Source organism: Vombatus ursinus, unplaced genomic scaffold (genome assembly GCF_900497805.2).
Source record: "Vombatus ursinus unplaced genomic scaffold, bare-nosed wombat genome assembly UNPS02014813.1, whole genome shotgun sequence".
NCBI lineage: Eukaryota > Metazoa > Chordata > Mammalia > Diprotodontia > Vombatidae > Vombatus > Vombatus ursinus.
In genome coordinates this window covers 4,124,249-4,140,553 of record NW_020954591.1, presented here as the reverse complement: position 1 = coordinate 4,140,553, position 16,305 = coordinate 4,124,249, and the positions used below count along the sequence as shown (strand labels likewise).

At 35.2% G+C, this 16,305-nt stretch overlaps 1 protein-coding gene across 5 annotated transcripts in view; it reads left to right on the top strand.

The window, feature by feature from the left end:
* The window catches only part of NBEA (neurobeachin), a 769,899-nt gene that overhangs the window by 424,609 nt on the left and 328,985 nt on the right, over positions 1 to 16,305 (top strand). For all 5 annotated transcript variants that reach the window (XM_027877685.1, XM_027877686.1, XM_027877684.1 and 2 more), the window contains one exon: positions 13,412 to 13,520. In XM_027877685.1, coding sequence (XP_027733486.1) covers positions 13,412 to 13,520 — 109 coding nt within the window. The remainder of the gene's footprint in view (positions 1 to 13,411; positions 13,521 to 16,305) is intronic.

Here is a 16,305-nt window from a genome sequence, read left to right as displayed (position 1 = left end):
AATTGTTAAAATATGAATTGAAGAATTAGAAGAGTTTAAAAGACTTAAATTGTAGAATTGAGGTAATCTGCTTAAAATGTAAAAAATTAGGTTAAATTATCTAAAATAAGACCTCATAGTTCTTATGGGGAAAAGATAGAGGGTGTATACTATAGTATATATCTGTTTAATTTTTTAAAAATCTGATTTTTAGAATCTTGTTCAGTATTATCAAATAAAAACTTGGTCCCGTGTGTATTTTATTTAAGTAAGTATTTCTGGTTTTAATTTGAAGCTGAATTGCTGAAAACTATTGTAAAGCAATAAACAAGAACTTTAGCACCTCTACTGCCCTTTTCTTCTTCTTTTTGAGCTAGTCTAATCTCTGCATCTGAATTGTCTATTTCGTGCCATTCTAAATTCATTTCATGCCAGGGAATACTATGAATATAATACAGAGATGAAAAAAAAATATAAAATCAAGAAATATATGCTTTAAAAAAATAACTTAATTAGATATTGAATTTTAGACCTATTTTATTTATGCCATTCAAGGAGATATGAAATATGCTACAAATATGTACCTATGTTTTTAAGTTGCATAGATTAGGTATCAACTGTATACATGTTTCTTAAATGGAATATACATATATATGATATGTATTTATAGTATCCCAAAAACCTTATTGTACTTTTAAACTTTAATAACTTTCAAAATACATAGTATTGCTGTATATATTTCAATATTGCAATATATATAATATTGCTGTATTTTTTAAAATAAGAGATGTATGAGCAAAAAAGGTGAGTCATTTACATGGTAGAAATGATAACAAATATCTACACAATGTCAAGGAACTAGAGGAAGTTTCCTAGCATATTGAAGAAATTTCATGAGAATGATTTTGGGGAGGCCATGAGCATGTACAGAATTATGACAGGCAATGTAGATTTTTTAAAAATTTGAATAGTTGGAAGCAGTAATCACATGCATGAGATCACAGATGCATCAAAATATTTCATTTTTAAATATGCTCATAGAAATTAAGATATATTAAGTTACTCTTTTATAAATAAAATCAGTAAATAAATTATATTTCATGATAAGAAATTCGAAATCATCAGACATTTCAGAATTATTTAGGGTTAATGAATTTTATGTGAATCTAGGGCATATCTTAATCTAAGTGCTTTTAATATACCTGAATAATAAATAGCTTACATTTATATAGTATTTTAAGGTTCATAAAAAATTTTCTTCAAAATGCTGTGATCAAAATAATATACATATTCTCAGCCTCAGAAAGGTAAAGTAATTTGCCAGAAGTCACACAGCTGTTAAATATCAGAATTGAGATTTGGTTTTGCATTTTCTGATTTCAAATCCATTACTTTTTCTACTAACACATGTTGCCTTCTCTTAATTCAGTCAGTCAACAAGCATTTATTAAGTATTTATTATGTGGTGGCAACTGTGCTAAAATGCTGGGGATACAAAGTAAGGTTAAAAAAAAAATCTCTGCCCTCCAGGAATTTACATTTTAATGTGGGAGATAACATTTAAATAATTAGGTATATATCACACACACACACACACACACACACACACATACATACAGTGTAGGTGGAAGGGGAAAATTTTAGCCAGAGGTACCCCAGGAGAGGCTTCTGGAAGAAGGTGGAATTTGAGCTGAGTCAAGAGTTCTGTGCTACAATAGGGCAAAACTGATCAACTATACACGTCAAATTTGGTACCAATATTTTCAGTCTCTGGGAGTAGAGGACCAACACGGTGCCTGCAGAGGGCCAAACTACACCAGGTCAGTAAAACAGAGCAGGTTAATGCTGCCATGCCAGTTAGTATTGATCCTGACCTGTAGATGTCTTCTGTACATCCATTCTTAATCAGATATGGAGGCCTAGTCGGCAGAAAAAGCAAAAACAAAAAAAGGCAGAAGTGATTCAGTAGAGCATTCTAGACTTAGTGGGCAACTACCTAGTGAAATAACCTTCTGGTTTGTCTTCCTGATGCAGATTTATCCCCACTCTAGTCTGTCCTCCACCCAAATATGAAAATCATCTTCCCACAGCAAGTCTGTCCATGTCATTCCCTTCCCCATTCAATAAACTCTAGTGTTCTCCTGTTATCTCTAGGATAAAGGATATATGTTCTTATCTTTGGCTTTTAAATCCTTTCATAACATGAACACTTCCTGCTTTTCCAGTCTTTTTATAATTTTCTCACCTGTATATCCTCTATGATCCAGTGACACTGGCCTCCTTGTGGTTCCTCACATAAGGCACTCCATCCCCTGACTGTACCTTTTCACTGACTGTTCCCCAAAGCATAGAATGTTTTTCTTCCTTGTTTTCACCTGTTGGCTTCCCTGGCTTCTTTCAAGACATGGCTAAAATCCTACCTTCTACAAGGAATCTTTCCTTCTCTCCCCCTATTTACCCACCCACCCTCCCCGCCATGGCTAAAGCTTTCCCTCTGAAATTTATGCCATGTATGTCTGGTTTGTACAGTTATTTGCAAGTTGTCTTCTACATTCAGTTGTGAGCTCCCTGAAGATAGGTAATGTGTTTGCCTTTCTTACTACTCTTAGCATAGTCCCTAGCACATTGCCAGTCTGTTGACTATGCTTGTTGACTGGACTTCACCTCTGCCTCTCGGAATCCCTTACACTCTCTTAGGCTCAGCTTTACTGCCATCTCCGTTAGGAAGCCTTTCATTATTCTACCCAGTTGTTAATGTTTCCTCCTTCCCAAAATTACTTTAAATTACTTTGTATATCCTTTCTATTTATGTCTTCGTACATTCATTTGTGTCTTTGAATCTCTAGCATTTAACACCGTATCTGGCAAACAGCTGGTGCTTGATATGTGCTTATTGAATTAAACTGACAGGTCCTGCTCCCCTTCTCTTCTCTTCATATAGATGGAGTGAAGAAGAGCTTACCTCAGTGTATTTGTCCAGCAAATGTTTATATGGAGAGCACTGTGGAGAGATTCAGCTAAATGTAACTGGTTCCTGTCTTTTAGGGATTTGCATAGGGATTGTTGGGTCAAATGCACAGATGCAAAAAGTTAAATTAAAATTAATACTATAAAGATGTGTCTTAATAAAATAGGTAACTTTACATTGAGATAAGTTGTGCAGATGTTTCAAAGCGTAGTGAAGTCATTGAGGGCTGCAGGAGATGATGGATTCCTCATAGAAGATATGGATCTCAAAGGATACTAGACAAGAAGTGCTAGCTGTTCAAAAAATCAGGTTTGACTTCGTGCATGCTCGTGTGTGTGTGTCTGTGTGTGTGTGGGCATGTCTAGAACCTACCTACACACACGTGTACACACCTATACAGATATATGTATATATATATATATATGCATGTATGTGTGTTTGTGTACATGCTCATACACACATATATGCTAGAGAACAACAGAAAATAGTTACTGTTATTTAATAAAAAGAATGGTTGTTACTCTTTATGTCCAAAATCATCTTGTCATAGTAGAGCATGATAAATCACAATGTAAATCAACAACCACCTGCCAAGAACCTTCTAATATATTTTTTAAATGATAATCATTTATACAATCCTGCAAGACAGTGCTATTTTACAGATGCCAACTTTTATATAAATGAATGACTGTTCAACATTTGCTGTCAATACCTAAGCAGCGTTATACGCAGATATGAATGAAACATTTTAAACCTACCCATTAAAAGTTTAGAATTCTCTATACCTTTACCCCACGTGACAAATCTATTAAAATGAAGCCTGTTTAAGAAGGCTATATAGTTTCCTCTTGAAAAGTATTTTTGGTGACTGTTTGAAGTGTTATAAGAAGAGTAGCCAAGTGTTTAATTTTAAAATATCTTCAGCTCTTGTGAGTCCAGGGAATATAGTCATGCCACGTGCCCATAGATCTTGAGGTATGCCCCTGCCCTTTCCTCTACTTGAACTGTTTCTCCTGCTACTAATACCCACAGAATATAAGGCAGATTTAGAAACAGGATGAGTCAGAGCTTGGAAATTGTTCAATGGGAAGAAGAACTGGACTAGATTTTTCATATTCCTTATGATGTAAAATGAAGTTAAAACCAGAACCAGAACACATTTCATCCCACTCTGTCAGTATCCACTTACTGCCCCATTATTCTCTTTTGCCAAAAGAATTTTTGCTGGTAACAGAAGCAGTATAGGGGACACTTTGTTTCTCAGTTCATTATTATAGCAATAAATATATTTGTCATAATCATATAAAAGATTATATTAATTGCAGTTAAAATAATTACTACAATATATGAACTGAGAGGGCAAATGCCATACTTTTTTTTAACTAAATAATCCTTTTGGCAGTAATCATGATTAACAGTAATAATGATAACCTAAAATATTGAAAGTTGGGACATTAAGTTCCTTTTTTCATTTTTATATCCTCTTTCTTTTTACTGTTTCTTAATTTACTCCCTTTTTCTCAGGTATGCCCTTTCAAATGCAAAATGTATATTGTGATCTCAACACTAGAGTCTCCAGGCACTTTCAGGGGAAGCCCAAAATATGAAATTTTCAAGAGCCTTCACAGGAGTTCCATGGAATCAGGAGCTCCTTTCTGTCTAAATTAATATAAATTTCTCACAAATATTAATTCATTAATTGATAAGAGTAATGGAGCTGCGAGGTACCTTAGAGAGGCTATTGTCTAATTCCCTCAAAGGTTAAGTGACTTGCTTACTGTAACATAGCTAGTAAGACATAGAGCCAGAATTTTAATCCAGATGTGATTTATCCATTTCTAGTGTTCTATATAACACATCATGCTGCTGCCTCCTCCCCTTCCTAAAATAAAGGATTTGATTCCTTTGTGGTATTTTGTAGTCAGAATACTTCATAGTAAGGAGATTTTGTTATCAGAGTAAAAACATTTGCTTTGCATTTTATTAATGGTCTTAGAGAAGTCTCTGAATTGAAAAGGGACCCAAGCCACAAAAACTTAAGGGAAAAGTTGAAATGAAGTTCTGAGGCAGTGACAACTATTCTGAACCCAGAATGCATTTGTGGCAAGACATAGCTAATAAACATAAATATATATTCATATATATGTTTATAATGGCATTGCAGATTTCCCCTTATACATAATTCAACCAAAAGTCTGAAGTTATATCATTGATCTGAAGATTGGGCAATGGGCTATAGAACTAGAGGGCAAATTGTTGCACTAATTTTAAAAAAAAAGTTATATTCATATTGAAGGCTAACAAAGTTGACTTAGATGCCTGCAAAATTTATAGAACAAAGTATTATGCTATAACTATATATTTAAATTTTTATAATCAATCATCCCTAATATTTCTCTCAGCCATCCTATCCCACATTTCCACCTGCCCCCTAGATCTCTCCTTCTGGATGCCACATCAGCACCTCAGATTCAGCACATTCAAAGCAGAGCTCACAATTTTTTGTTATCACCCTGACCTTTCTTCAAACTTCATTGTATCTGTTGAGGACACTACTGTCATTCCAGTCACACCCAGACTAAATAACTTCAGATTCATCCTTAATGCTTATCTCTCCCTCACCCCACATGTCCAATTAATTGCCATGTCTTATCCATTCTAGGTGCACAACATATCTTGCAGGCTCCCCTTCTATGCATTCACAGTGCTGTCACCTTCATCACTTAATTCCTGGGCTGAGTTAACCCTCTAACTGGGCTAACTGCTTCTAGTCACTCTCCTTTTCCAACAAATAATTCAAAAGGCTGCCCAAAAAATCTTTCTAAGACAGGGCTAGTCCTTTCACTCTCTTACTCAAAAAACCTTCAATGGTTCCCTATACCTTCTTGGATAAGATATTATTTCATAAGCCAAGTGTCTCAGGCCCTCCACATGTTGACTTCAAACAATTCTAGACTTTTCATAAAGAATTTAATGCTTTTCCCTTCATAAATTCTGTATTCTAGGCAAACAGTAGTGCACACCCAAAGTCATGTTTTATCTCGTGCCTCTTTCAACTTTGAGAAACCATTCCTCACATCTGGAATGTGTACTTCCTCTTCTTTAATCCTCAGAATCATTGTCTTCCTTCAAGACTCTGTTAGGTGCCACCCTATTTTTGTGCCTTGTACAAATTAGGCACTTAATAAATGTTTATTGAACTAAATCATTCTATCTTCATATTTTATCCTACTGCTTTAATCCACTGCTCAGTTATCTGTACTAATATGTCAGTGTCTGTGATAGCATTAGTATGGATTCTCCCCCTACTAGAACAGATCACAGCACCACTCTATCTCCTCATTCTCTGCAATCTGTGTGGATAGATTTTCATAAAACCTCTTTAAAGGACCTACCCAATATATTTGATGCTTTTTTTTTATCATTCCAGTAATATCTTTTAGAAATCAAGTTATCATCTTAGCTTTACTCCATGAACTTTCCATGTCATATTCCAATCATCTGTATTCTAAATAATGTCTTGTGTACAAATCATTGTTGATAATAAACTGTAGCCTCCCTGTCCACATGCCTTTGTTACCGTTTAGGACACCAGCAGTTTTGCTTCTTATATCATGTTGTTTCATGAATCATAGTAATATGGTACCACCCAGAGAAAATTAAATGTTGAAAAGTTGAATTGTATGGCAGTGCACATTTTCAGATCATTGAAAGTACCAGGCAATTTCCTAAAGCAAATGAACATGATTACTCATCATTTTCAATTCTTGATTAATTTCATTTTCCATCTTGGAAGATACACATCCTGACTGATAAACTTTAATAGACTGCCTTTCAAACTATATGTCAATATCTGCAGTATGCATTTGTCATCCACTTTGTTTTTCTCAATATGAATGGCTTGAATTTTTTTTTCAAATCTCAAAGGAGACCCAGTACTATGTAATTAACTTAATGTGAGTCATGAACAGAATTAGTTGGAGAATGTCATCATAAAGATTCTCTTTTCTTTTTGTAATTGATATAGGATATCCTCCATGGCACTGGTGAATTTGTTACTTGAGCTATGTGTCTCTCTGTTATATGTGTCATACAATCTTAAATAATTTTAAAACATATTCAGGGGAGACCACTTTTTGAGGAGAGCCTTAAAGCTCCATTTTCTTATGATTCTTTTATCATCATCATCATCATTATCACCAAAAAGCCATAAAGTGGAATCTTAAATCCTAACTCTAATTCTCAACTACCTGCTTGATTTTGAGCAAATTACTTAGCTTTTCTAAGCCTCAGGTTACTTATCTATAAAGAGAATATGTGGGGGGGGGGGTGCTCAGGGTAGTGTTGCCACCCTTTTCTCCTTTTTTCTTCTGGCTAGTGTTGAAGATAGTCTCTATACTCTGCATTTTTAGCCAATTTCTGTCAAAGAAACCAATATATAAGCATTCCTACTTAGAGCAAGATTCTAATGGGCAGTTCCCCCTGGTATTGAAATTCTCCCTGACCAAGCTTATATTTTATTGTAATAATGGGGGAAAAAAAACCAAATTTCTACAAGAGAAAAAGAAGGTACAAAATTTAAGTTTAGGGTTTCTGATTTGCTTAAACCTAACAATAGTAGTGTCAGTGTTGGCCCATCATAGAACACATACCTTCCTGAAACCATTAATTTCTTCTTTATCCACTCCCTCTAAAGATTCCCTTTTCAGTCCTTTCAAAGGTACATTAAAAGGTATATCTGTAATTGAAAATTAAACAGAGACACTTGCACTTTTCAGGTCTGATTCAGGGTAGATAAAATGGTTACCTCTCCATTCAGTTTCAGATAAACTAAGGGACACCTCCTTTAGTTTACAGAGACATTACTTCAAATCTTAGTTTCAAGGAATTAGGATTCCTCTCTGAAGTTGCTCAAGCTTTTTGTTATTAAAAACTAATTAGGTCTTTGATTCAAGTGAGACCAAGGACTTCATACTATAATACAAGATGTTGTTGTTTCTCATTCCTGTCCTATTCTTTGTGACCCCATTTGGGATTTTCTTGGCCAAGATTAAACTAGAGTGGTTTGCCATTTCCTTCTCCAGCTCATTTTACAGATGAGGAAACTCAGACAGAGAGATGTTAAGTGACTCGCCCAGGGTCACACAGCTAGTAAGTGTCTGAGGCTAGATTTGAACTTGGGAAGATGAATCTTCCTGACTCCAGGCCCAGCACTCCATCCTTTGTGCCTCCTAGGTGCTCTAGTCAAGGTGTTACTTCTTAAAATTTCATAAAGTAAAAAGAGGGTTTAGTGGATATGTTTCTACATTAGGAGGTTTCTATATATGCTATATATGTATATGCACACACATACATACAGTATGTGTGCTCTCTCCATGCACGCATGCATGCACACACACACACACACACACACACAGTGTTATGTATTTTGATCACCATTGTTTTTGCACTCTCTTCCCTTCTCCATTTTCTTATTCCCAGGCTCTATACTCCTCCACAAATTCCTTTCCTCTGCAGGGTTAGTCTACTTCATGGACCTTAATTCCTCCTTATAGTGGCATATTGCCATAAATTAATTCCAAAAACCAGGTTTCAAAAAGGGCAGCAGCCACAAGGTTATTCTAATGCCTTGGGCTGGAGCAATAGATATAGAAATAGGAAGAAACCAGAAATGGTGGGACCACTGGAAACAATTAACTGTTAATTTGGTCTTCAGTTATTTTTTTCTTTAAGAACTACTTTCTGGTATCAAACCCTCAATTTGGCTCTTTTCAACTTGCTCCCATTGATTGTTTTTAGTCGGAACTAAGCAAAACAAGGCTAACTCCTATTTGATAAAATAGCCCTCCATACCTGAAGACAGCTGTCATCCTCTGGAAGCATTGTACACTTTTTCCTGGCCTTTCTTCTTTTTTCCTCTCTATATTCTCACTGAGTGATTGTCTTAGTTTCCAAGGATTAATTATCTTTTCTATGCAAATGAATCCTGTATCTATGTGACCAGTCCTAGTATCTCTTGAACTTTAATCGTGCATCATAAACTTCCTGCTGAACATTTCGAACTGGATGTCCACTAGGCATCTCAGCTCAACATGTCTAAAATAGAACTCATTATCATTCTCCCAAAACTCACCCCTTTCTGAACTTCCTTATTACTGTGAAGAGCACCATCATCCTTCTAATCACCAGGTTAGTCAATTTCAGTCTTTTTTAACTCCTCACTGTCACTCACCCCGCATATCCTCTAAGTTGCCAAATCTTTGTCCCTCCCCAACACTTCTTGCACCTGGCCCCTTCTCCCTGTTCACAAAAGAGGGTAATGAATAGTGGCAAAAGCTGCAGAGAAGTCTAGAAGGATGAGGATTGGGAAAGTGCTATTAGGTTTGCAGTTAAGAGACCATTGGTAGTGAGAGCAGTTTCCATTGATTGATGAGATTAGTAGCTAAACTTCAGAGTTAAAAGGAGAGTGAGTGGAAAGGAAATGAAGGCATCTATTACATGGCTTCTTCAAGGAATTTAGCCAAAAAAAGTGAGAAGAGGTATTGTGTGATAAATACTGGGGATGGTTGGATGAAGCAAGGCCTTTTTTTTTTTAAAGGATGGAGACATGTGTTTGTAGGCAACCAGCAAGCAGCCAGACAGAGATTGAAGATTAATGATAGAGTAGGGATGGTGAGCAGAAGTAGGAATGGTGAGGTCTGTGGCAATCTACTGGAGAAGACAGGAGGGAATAGAATCGCTTGTACATGTTAGAGGAATTTTACCTTGGTGAGGGTTGCCTCACCTCTTCAGGTGAGACAAGGTTAAAGGAGAAGATATTGGGGAAAGGCCTAATGTGAGATGAGGTTGAGGGGAGAATTCATTAATTTGTATTCTATACAGCTGCTGAAGTGTCTTTCTTTAAGCATAGGTCTGACCATATTATTCCCCTCCTCAACAAAATCCAGTAGTTCCTTTCCCCTCTAGAATAAAATATTACCACCCCCCCCCACTTTTTTTTTGAATTTAAAGCCCTGTACAACCTGACCCCAACTTACTTTTCCAGTCTCGTTACGTATTGTTCTCCACTTTGTACTTCATGATCCAGCCAAATTCACCTTGCTGGCCCTGAAGTCAGGAGGACCTAAGTTCAAATACAGCCTCAGACCAAACAAGTGACACTTACTAGCTGTGTGACCTTGGGCAAGTCACTTAACCCTGATTGCCTCACTAACAAAAAAAAAAAGAAAGAAAAAAAAAAACAAGCACAAATTCATCTTGCTATTTCTCAAAGATGAACCTCCACCTCCTATCTCTACACCTTTGCAGTCTCCAGATTGTCCACCATTTCTAGATTGCACTCCTTTCTTACTATACTGCTTAGAACCCCTTCTTTCTTTCAGGACACAACTTAAGCACCACCTTCTCACATGAAGCCTTGCCACATCCCCCTCCTCCTGCTGTGAATGCCCTCACTCCTCAAACCACTTAAAATATGTGTGCATTTTACTTATGTGTGCACATGTTATCTGCACCAATGGAGTTTAAGTTTCTTGAACTCAGAAACAAGTTTTATTTTTGACTTTATATCTCCATTGTCTGATAAATAGTTAGAACTTAATAAATGCTTGTTGATTCATTGGTGACATTTCTATTTAGTGAATTGCCTCAGGTGGGACAACAGAATTGATATCCTGTGCGCCAGTGGAGCAATGCCTGTTTAATCAAGATAAGCTTCCTACACAGCTGGAGGCAGCCAGGTGGTACAGTGGATGGAGTGGCTAAGCCCAAAGTCAGGAAGTTGTTCAGTAGTTTCAGTCATGTCTGCCTCTTCATGACTCTATTTGGGGTTTTCTTGGCAAAGATAATGGAGCGGTTTGCCATTTCCTTCTCCAGCTCATTTTACAGATGAGGAAACTGAGGCAAACAGGGTTAAATGGCCTGTCAGTTAATAAGTGTCTTGACAGTGTCTGAGGCCAGATTTGAACTCAGACTCTCCTGAGTTCAAATCTGGCCTCAGGCGCTTACTAGCTGAATGACTCCAGGAAAGTCATTTAACCTTTCTCTGCCTCACTTTCTTCAACTTTAAGATGGGGATAAAGAAATACCTACCTCACAGGGTTGTTAGGATCAAATGAGATGATATTTGTAAAGGACTTAGCACAGTGCCTGATACATAATAGCTGTTCTTATACTCCTCTCCTTGGTTCTTTTCCTCTTTCCTCCCTTATTTTGTTCCTTCTTTCCTTTCTCCTGTCCATCACCTATACCTCCTGCCTTCCTTGGCCTTCGTTCAAATCTCATCTTTTGCACAAGGCTTATGCCAGTCCTCCGTGGTGCTGTTGCCTTCCCCATTCAGATCACTTGCCGTTTATTTTACATATGTCTTAGATCTGCAGCCAATTGCATATTGTCTCCCCAATTCAAATGAGAGCTCTTTGAAGGCAGGGGCTATGTTTTTGCCTTTCTTGTAAAGCACTTAGCACAGTGCCTGGAACATAATAGATGCTATATAAATAAGCCTCCAGGCTTGGCACAGTGTCTGGCACATGGCAAATGTGCCAGTTAACAACAAATGCTTGTTATGTAAGCTACATTTTTGTGACTCTTGAAAATTATTTACAGCAAACTTGTTTGTTATGCATTTTGCCACTATGGTGGTGGTGAAAGTGTTAGAGGTAGTGAAAATGGTGCCTTTTCACTTGTTTCAAAGTTTGTCATTCTCTTACAGCTAGCCTCTGCTAATTGGCCAAACTGTTAGCAGTTGGAATTAATTGTCCCACTAAATTCTTCTTGCCCTTCTACTCAATTGAACAAAACTTTGTTAACTATTATGTGTATAGCATTAATCTGACCAAAAAAATGCCCGAGTCCCAGAGACTTTAACACAAATATTCAAAAATCTCTCTGTTGTCTTTTTTGTTGAGCTTTTTTGCAAATTGTGAGCAAATCTTTTTCAGTGAAAGAGAATATCCTCTGACTTACAAATGTATTTTAGTATCATTTCCTTTATTTGTTTTTTTTCCCCAGTTTTAGGTGGTTGAGATTAAGGTTCTCTCTGTCTAATAATCTGGTATTTTAAATTAGTTCTTAGATATGATTTGATTCTTTCACAAATTATAGTTGTAATAGATTTTTTTCAATCCTTATAATAATTTAATACTTTTGCTGCCCTATCTTCATTTTTCCTGAAAACTTGAGAGAATTTCCATTGGAATATGCTTGTGTCATTTTCAGTTGGTGTAGAGCGATTACTGTTGAATACTGCTGGGTAACTGTTTCACTTTTCTACTGTTGTCAGAGATTGTCACTACTGCCTCTGTCATACTTACCAGCGCCATTCTCACTAGCCCAAGAGTGACAGGGCAGTTACTTAACCCAAATCTCATCATAGAGTAATTAATTCTATGTCAGACGAGACAGAGATTTTGGAAAGACTTTTACTGAGAACTATCTTGGATTTAATTATTTTCAGTACTTACATAACACACTTGGAACAGAGAAATCATGTACCTACTATATTTGTAGATGATACAAAGCAGATACTGAAAATCATTTTACAAATATTAAAATGTAGTCCATTAAAATAAAATATTGATAAATAAGGAAATGCAGATGAAATCAAATCGACTTAAAAGAGTATATATAATTTTCTGAAAAAAATTATTTACATGATGAACTACAGAGATTACAGAATTAGATTGTATAATTATAGGACTATTACTGTTGTGGGGAATCCTGCTAGATACTAAGCAGTCCCCAGTGGGAGTCATTTGTTCACTCATTATTCAAGTTTTCCTTGTCAAAGCTTATATGATGATTCTTTTTCTCAGGAATTGAAGAACTGTAGAATTTTGGAACTGGCAACCCTCCTAGAGATCATTTATTCTACCCTCCTCTTCAATGTAGGAATCCCTTCTATAGTTCCCCACAAAATAGTCATCAAACCTTTGTTTTTAATATAGTTAGTAAGGGAAAGATTCCCAAATTATAAGGCCACTCATTCTCTTATTGGACAGCTTTAAAACTTTTCTTTTCCTTCAGTTTAAAATCTTTCTAAAAACAACTTTCATTAACAGAAATTGTGTTTATAAGATCTATTATGATTTTCAAATTTCTGTAGGAATTTAATGGTGTATTTTCTGTTTAAAGAAGTACACTGGGGGCAGCTAGGTGGCGCAGTGGATAGAGCACCGGCCCTGGATTCAGGAGGACCTGGGTTCAAATCCTGCCTCAGACACATAATACTTACTAGCTGTGTGACCCTGGGCAAGTCACTTAACCCCCATTGCCCAACCAATACAAAACAGAACAAAAAAAGTACTCTGAAGTAGAAACAAACATAAAAATAATTTTGCTTAATAGTTTAACCAAATAGTATTTATGATAGTTTAATATTTCCAGTATTATAAACTGATATATGAAAGAATTTAGAAGAGCCAAAACTATAAGGAGGGTCTAATCAAAGACTGTTTTTCACTTCAGATTGTTGTGCCACGCTATGAAAGACCACATAGTGCGTGTTGCCAATGAAGCTGAGTTTATTTTGAATCGACAGAGGGCTGAGGATGTACACAAACATGCAGAATTTGAGGTAAGTTTTTGAGAAAAGTTGGAAATTCAGCTTTTCTGTTTTCAGTCAGCTATTACCTATGTGTAATCCTGGACCTAAAAAAAAGTGGTTGTTCTTTTTTATTTTTGAAAAAGAAAAAAATACTTTGAAGGCATTTTAGAACACTTTTTTAAAAAATGGATAAATGTCAGTCACAAAGTACTAGCTTGTTTTCTCATCTGTCTCACTGAAATCCAGGAGAATATTCACAACTTGAAGAAATCCCTTAATCAGAATGTCTAATAATTTGACATAGAAGAGTATTAAATATTTAAATGGAATTTTATTAACTTTCTTAAGGAAAATGCAAATAAAATTTTAAATGTAATTTTTTTAACTAGCCAGATTTTCTAAGCCAACAGAAAGATGCTGAAGGTAATGGGGTTGTTATGTAAATGAACTAGTAGTTTTTATCAACCATTCTGCAAATTGTTCTGCTTATCATCCCATTGTTTACTTTAGTATGGCATTAATTTGGTTTTCATTTTCTTTGCTTGAATATTATCTGTTAGATTACTTCTAAAGTATTGCTATTTTGTCAACTGGTTTTCAAAGTTATTAAGTACTAAGAATAATTTGGATGATGTCTTTCATTTCTGTGTAAAAAAAGATGTAATATTCAAAATGTTATGAATTCAGTTTTTACAGAGACAACCAAAATATTTTAAAATGCTATTTTGTGATTATTCAATAATTATTTGTCCCATTCTGTATTGCTAATCTAGTATGTATTCCGTTCTAAATCTTCTAAATTTGTTATTTTAAATATTTTCATTGGGCTTTATTGTGCTACATTCCCTTTATAAAACCAAATTCACCACACTGTCATACAAATATCTAAGATATTTGGGTGGCCTTGTACTACAGTTGGTTTGAAGTATCACACTGGTATATCAGACTGAATGAAAAAAAAAGAGCTGTGCTATTTTACTAACATGTCATGGTACACCAACAAGTATGGTTTGGTTGGGAATTGGAGACCATGTTCTCAGTTTTGATGAGGTTCTTATCTAAGTGAAGCAGCTCTCTCAAACTTACAGTTTGATGTACTAGTTATTTTGCTCTTTGACCTTGCTGTAAAGTATGAGACACAGAGATATCTGTTGTCATTTTCAGCAGACCTAACCTTTACTTCACTTTGTCAGCTAGACATCAGACTCTTGTCATATGGGACTCCAACAACATATACTAGGTATTTTAAACTTTGATAAAAAGCAAATTTACAATAAAGTGTATATTAGAGTGAAGTTTCATATTGCCTCAACAATAAATAACATTGGATCTTTATCAGGATATGATGCATTAACTTAAGATGACAAGAAAAGATCGAGTTATATGTTCTTTGAAGAATATGTTTAAGTATACGATCTGTCAGAACTCTCGGCAAAATGAAAATATTCAATTAACTTGCAGCTTCTGTTAGCAAATAAGATTTGGAATATTAACTAAATTCCCTGAAGGAATAGCCTTAAGTCAATCTTCTTTTCCAGTAAGAAAACCAAATGTTTTATGGGATATAAACATTTTAATTGTATTTGTCATATGAAAACCTCTAAAATGGGATTTAAAGCAAGAAGATAATACTTATGAGGTAGTTAACCAGTAGAGTGCCTTAATGTAGGCCACTGATAATTCAGCTGTCATTGAGAAGATTATGTGATGATTTGGAACTTTTTGAAATATTAGTTACAGATTATAAACTTAGAATGAAGATATTCTTATATCTCACTTAAGAAAAATGAATATAGTATTACTAGGTTTTGCTCAATAAATGTAACTTCCTTTTTAAACCAAACTGTTTTACCTTCTTTTCTTAGGCTAGAACTGACTTAAATGAATGCATATTTTACTGTTGTAAAAAAAAACTGTTATTTTATATTGGACTTTGCAATTCTATAAATCAAGAATTTTTGAGAAATTAAAAGCATATTTATAGGAATTTTGTAAAGCTTACTTTATAAGCTTCAAATAAAGAAGACAAGCGAGATTTAGTTTGTGATGGTAACTTTATAGTTAACATTCGTTTGGTTAGCCTCTGTAATTGTTAAGGAAGAAAAATGAAAATTTAATTTTACTGTCCAATGAGCTGATGAAATATTAACCTCATTACTGAGGCAGATCACTGTACTAATTGGTGCTTCCCTGTACAAGAAGATAAATTGAAAAATGAATTAACCCTTTATAGATAGCTATAGTGGCCACTTTTCAAAAGAAATAAACCAGAATAATAGTCTGTAATAGTACATAGGCTACATATAAGGAAATATTAAAATTCTCAATTATCTCAACAAAAGGCTCTTTTTGCCCCTCCAGAGAATAATGTTGTTCAGCCTTATGAAATGGTAGTGTGAAGCAAGTTGCCTCATTTTTATTTTTATTATTAATTGTTAACCACTGAGAAAGTACTTGGAAATATTAGAATATTGAAGTGAGCTGCTCTATACTAAAGCCTTTTTTTTGGTCTGGACCTGTGATTTCATCCAAGTAGGCAGCTCTCTATTAGGAAACACCTTAAAGTAAGAGAGATAAAAAACTCTTCTTCAATTGATAGGCTTAAAGTGTTTCCTAAGTCACTGAGAATTTGAGTGACTTGCCCAGAGTCATATAACTAGTATGTATCAGAGTTGAACAAAGACCTTCCTCACTGGGGGGCAGTACCTTATTTCCTCTGCCACCCTGCCCATCACTATCCTATGCTCTTATTATATTGCTTCTCAATATACTATCACTTTGTTATGCACAAATACAAACTAACAAAAAAGACTGA